General features: G+C 38.4%; 1 protein-coding gene across 1 annotated transcript; it reads right to left on the bottom strand.

The window, feature by feature from the left end:
* Positions 1 to 815: 815 nt before the first annotated feature.
* slc48a1a (solute carrier family 48 member 1a) lies at positions 816 to 4305 on the bottom strand. Its single transcript, XM_006794055.3, has 3 exons — positions 3583 to 4305; positions 2864 to 3031; positions 816 to 2698 (listed from the first exon to the last, which is right to left on the bottom strand). The coding sequence occupies exons 1-3, from the start codon at positions 3710 to 3712 to the stop codon at positions 2562 to 2564; spliced, it is 435 nt and encodes a 144-aa protein (XP_006794118.2). The 5' UTR covers positions 3713 to 4305; the 3' UTR covers positions 816 to 2561.
* Positions 4306 to 5069: the final 764 nt, after the last annotated feature.

Below are 5069 nucleotides of genomic sequence, written 5' to 3'. Positions count from 1 at the left end.
TAATGTTCTCCATGGAATCTCCTGACCTTTTAACATCTGGTCTCATCTATAAAAAGTACAGGAACCAGCGCTGGACTTCCAATTCCGGTAATATTTGGCAATATACCAATCAGGCTCTACAGTGTCAGGCAGTGAGCACAGGGACCACTAGAGGGCGTTGGGCCTTCAAGCCACCCTCATGAAGCCTGTGCCTCATTGTTTGGTCTGAAACATACACACCAGTGGCCTGCTGGAGGTAATTTCATAATGCTGCAGCAGTGCTCATCCTGTTTCTCCTTGCACAAAGAATCAGATACCGGTCTTGCTAATGAGTTAAAGGCCTTCTACTACCCAGTCCAGCTCTCCTAGAGTAACTGCCTGTCTCTTACATTCTCCTCCATGCTTTGGAGACTTTCCTGACAAAGGGTTCTAGCAATGACACACACCGATGTGCTGTCCTGGGAGAGTTGGACTACCTGTGCCGACTCATGATACCAGTAATGACGCTGACTCTAGCAAAATGCAAAACCAGTGAAAAAAGTCATTAGAAGAGATGAGGAAGGAAAAAATGTCAGTGGCTTCCATCTATAAAAACATCCCTGTTTGAAGGCTTGTCTCATTGTTGAATTTCACTAAAACAAATTAAATAAAACTGATTAACAATCCCTCTGCTACTTAACTGATCACATCAATGTCCCAGAAATTTAACTGACTTGATGGTATACTCTGACTGAAGTGTTCCTTTAATTTATTGAGCAGTGTGGTTAAATTGGTTAAACTTCTGATTGCGGAATGCGCCGTTTCATCAGTGCGCTACCGAGCAAGGACACAAGATGTAATTACCAATAAATGTATTTTAATAGGTTCAGTTTCTATATACATGTAGCATCCTGATATTCATACTTAGCAACAGAAACACACAAACAAAAATACAACTTTACATATTTTATGGGAAAAGGGTAGACCTAAGATAGAGCTGGAACTAAACCAATTACAAACCAGTTTAATTTGGCGAATACAAGTAATCCTGCTAACTGCAACAAAATGATACATACAAACACCTTCTTTTCACAAAAAAGGGTGAGACAGACATGACAATGTGTAACACATGATTTTGTCCCATTGTATTAGAATTTGTGTGCAAAACAATGGCATCAATATCATAGACTAAAGTGCAATTATATAGTAGTTCCATTTGTTTTTTCTCTAAAAGAGGAATGCCAGACTTCAGATAACCTCTCGACATAAAATGAAAGTCTCCCTCTGGTGGAACAAAAAGAAAAGCACAAACGTCACATGAAGGCATCGCCTTCAAGAATGACAGAACAATCGAGCACTTCTTCCCTTCTTACAGAAGCATGAATGCTCTTAACATTTCACATGACAGAAAGCTTTCGATGAGAACACAGAACTTTATATCTGCAGCTAAATTTCCAAAAAACATAGTTCAACGAATAAATTGACAATGACAGAAATGTTATGAGGACCAGTCATTTTCCAAACAAAAACTGTGAAAAGCTGAGAGTACTGTTTGTGAATGGTGCCAACAGTAGTAAAATGCTGCAAGTACTGGTGATACGTGGCTACATGTAGCAACATGTACATGGACTTGTAGGGGAAAAAATATAAAGAAGTGAATGTATATATTTTTCATGAGTCGGTATAAAACCAATGCCGCAGAGGATTTTCATCAAAAAGTAGGATGCACATAAAACATATTTAACTTATCTAAGACAGACATTTGTATCTGTACACAGAAGTGAAGGTGAACAAGTTTCAGTTAAGTTTATATAAACAAAACGTTCTCGATAATGTTGCCATTTTTGTTAGTGCACTGCAACAGCTTGACCTTTGTAGTAATGCTTCACACATAATGTTTAGTCGTGATACTAAAATAACAAGCGCTAATAGCAATAGCAGAGTAGTGCAGCAGAATAAAGAACTTGGTATTGAACAGTGGTATTGGTATTGTCTAGCAAATCCTGGACTATAATGACTATAAAACACTTCTCAAACATTAAGTCGGTGACTATCAGGAGATATGAGTATTCTGCAGTTGAGTGCTGACTGTTTGAGAGCTAATTTGGATGAAAACAATCACTCGCTGTCAAGCTAGTATAACTTTTAAGGTAAATGGTTTTAATTTTGGTTTCAATTTTATGGTTGAGTATTTTAACTTTCATTTGAAACACTAATCACTGGATTAAAAGCCTGTTATGGAGGGGATTTTCTGACTGTTTAAAAATGAAACAATCCAAAGCTGTAGCTGTTTAAAACCACCTGCACGTCTCAAATGTCCTCCACAAATTCATTCAAAAGCAGCTGACGTTTTCAGAGGTTTACAATTTCTACAGGACTGTAACACGTAGGCCATTAAAAGTGGGTGAACAGGTTACTATGCAAATACAGAGCTTGTTAAGCAAGTGCAGCAAATGCAGCACCATGTGACAAAAGTCTGATGATTTTTTTTTAATCTAGCCATGTCTGCTTTTCCTCTTCTTTATTATAAAAGCTCATTGTCCATCTCCTGCTGGCAGCCTAAAACCCCTTAAGTCCACCAAAGTCTTTAAAATGAGTACTGACTAAAAATCACTAAGGATGCTGATGTCCGCAAACTCCTGGCGGTAATTGTAAGAGTAATAGGCCAAGAGGAAAGACCATTTGAGGGTCAGAAAGCTCCACACACAGGAGAGGTAGAAGCTCTTCGGGTCAGTGAAAGCTGTGGGACAGAAAAAACAAGGTGGTTACTACTAGAGTTACAACAATCCTCACCTCTCTGAGTACTTGAATTGTCAGTCACTAATTTTAACATAAATGAACAACAATACAAAATTCATAAAAATAAAAAATAAAAAAAAAACAGGAACAGAAAAGACAAGATTACATTGCTTCTGTGCGATGGCCATAGTTAGGAAGATAATAAAGGCAGCCACAGCCAAAACTGAGAAGAATACTCCAACAGCTATGAAGAATCTAAGACCCTTGAGCCAGGTTCGCCAGTAGTCCTGACGGTACATGATGTGTGTGATGAGAGCCCAGAGCGCTAAAACTCCTGTCAAGACAGAAAAACACAGATTTCGATTGAGTATGATAACACTGCAGCCTGAAGACTACAGAAAATCACCACGTGACAGTGATTTATGGAAATTACAGTGTTGTAATAGAATGTAATAGACTACTCCCATACAAAACAAGAAAAAACTACTATTTTAGAAATTTCTGCAAAAAATTTGTTTTAAAATAAAATTTACATGATATTCAGAAATGCAAGTAAATCACTTAAATTACTCAATTATTAAAGTTAATTAAAAAAAAAGAACAATACGGTTTTTCTTCTTGAAAGATAAATAATTATAATTTAGCATTAAAAATATCATTGCAAATTTAAAACAAAAATCATAATGTACCAATAATGCGTTGTATTTTATAAAGATTTCAGTGACGGACTAAATTTTAAGAGTCGTTATATGATTATGGCGCTTAACTGTCCAGGCCTACATCGCGATTAGGATGCCTGACATGGCTAAATGCGCCGATATCCCGTGATAAAGTCATTAATTGTTTGCAGTGTTTTTAGTTAATGCTACATGTGTTTCAACATACCTGACAGGCCTCCCATAGCCGCCGTCCATGGTTGTTTATATGCGATATTCCAGACCAAGAAAGCCGACAGTCCAAACACAGTACCAACAGTAGCATATCCTATTTTAATGTATATGTTGGTGACTCCCATGTTGGAATATTGCTACTGTTAGCCAACGTTAGCACCGTCGTCGAAGATAAAGGAGTATTTTTTCCCTCAAAACAAACTATTATTAGGTTAAACCACAGCTTACTGCCACATTATGCAATACCATAAGCTACAGGAAAGGGACGAAATGAATTTCCCCTCCGCTAAAGAGGACCCAGGGAGAGACCGACGGCTATCCCTGCTAGCAAAACTCTATTTCGAAATAGAGATCAGTCACTTCATGTGCCTTGTACGTAATACAAAGACGAAAATGGCGTTAAGATTTCCAGCTAGCAAGCAACATCAAAATAACAACAGACGAGTTTATCCGATATACGCCGCAAAGACGTTAGGCTATCATCGAGAAAACAAAACCACCCCGGAGAGCTGCCTCTTCAGCCGCAGAGGAAATGTTTATTTCAGTAAAAAACTTTCGTTATTGGTCTTTACCTGCCACTCGCTGTTACACAACACAGGACAAACAAATGAACTAGCATTGCTAGTTCAGGGAAAAAAACGAATTTCTATGCTCTGTTTACAAAAATTTGCCATACATTTATCTATCACCTCCCCTTTAAATATCTTTGCACAGAGGAAACCCCCTTCTTATCGACACACCGCCCCTAGTGGAGCAAAGAGAAACAGCATTTCTCGAATGGAGCTATGTAGAATTAAATGTGTTGTGCAAAGTTGTAGGCACTGAAAACAAAATAGGAATTTATAATTTTTTTATTTGTTTATTAACTTCAACCCATTGCCTTTAGTGTTTGTGTGCACTGTACTCTCTGGGACTTTTGTTTTGAGCACCTTAAAGACCTTTGCGCAACTATTCTGCAAATTTAAACAGCTTTAATGTATTATAATTTAACAAATGTCAGAGGTGATTTGTGAAAGAAGGACAAAACCAAGAGTGAAAGGGAGGGTTTACAAGATGACAGTGAGACCTGCAATGATGTATGGTTTGGAGACGATGACACTAACAAATAAGACAGGAGGCCAAGCTGGAGGGTGCAGAGCTTAAGATGCTAAGATTGTCACTGGGAGTCACCTGGATGGAGAGGATAAGAAATGAGTATATCAGAGGGAAAGTTCAGGTTCAGCAGTTTGTGGACAAAGTTAGAGAGGCAAGGCTGGGTGGATATAGGGATATTTGAATATGAAGCTGGTAAGTAGGAGGAAAAGAGGAAGACTGCAGAGAATGTTAATGGGTGTATTGAAAAAGGACATACAGGGGGCTGGGTTATCAGAAGAGAATGCTAGGAATAGGGGAAGATAATCCACCGTGGCGACCCCTGAAGGGAGCTCCCGAAAGAAGAAGTGTCATGATTTCAGACCTACTTGATCAGGTCTCTGAAGACAA

Source organism: Neolamprologus brichardi, chromosome 20 (assembly GCF_056152115.1).
Source record: "Neolamprologus brichardi isolate AB-2024 chromosome 20, ASM5615211v1, whole genome shotgun sequence".
In the NCBI taxonomy this organism is placed as follows: domain Eukaryota; kingdom Metazoa; phylum Chordata; class Actinopteri; order Cichliformes; family Cichlidae; genus Neolamprologus; species Neolamprologus brichardi.
Note: the sequence above shows the minus strand (reverse complement) of the source record. Positions and strands in the feature narration are given on the sequence as shown.

Coding starts and splice junctions, on each gene's coding strand:
- slc48a1a (XM_006794055.3), bottom strand. CDS start 3,712: ATGGGAGTCACCAACATATACATTAAAATAGGATATGCTACTGTTGGT. Junction 3,032..3,582: donor GGCTATGGGAGGCCTGTCAG/GTATGTTGAAAC, acceptor CTGTCTTGACAG/GAGTTTTAGCGCTCTGGGCT. Junction 2,699..2,863: donor GGCCATCGCACAGAAGCAAT/GTAATCTTGTCT, acceptor TCTGTCCCACAG/CTTTCACTGACCCGAAGAGC.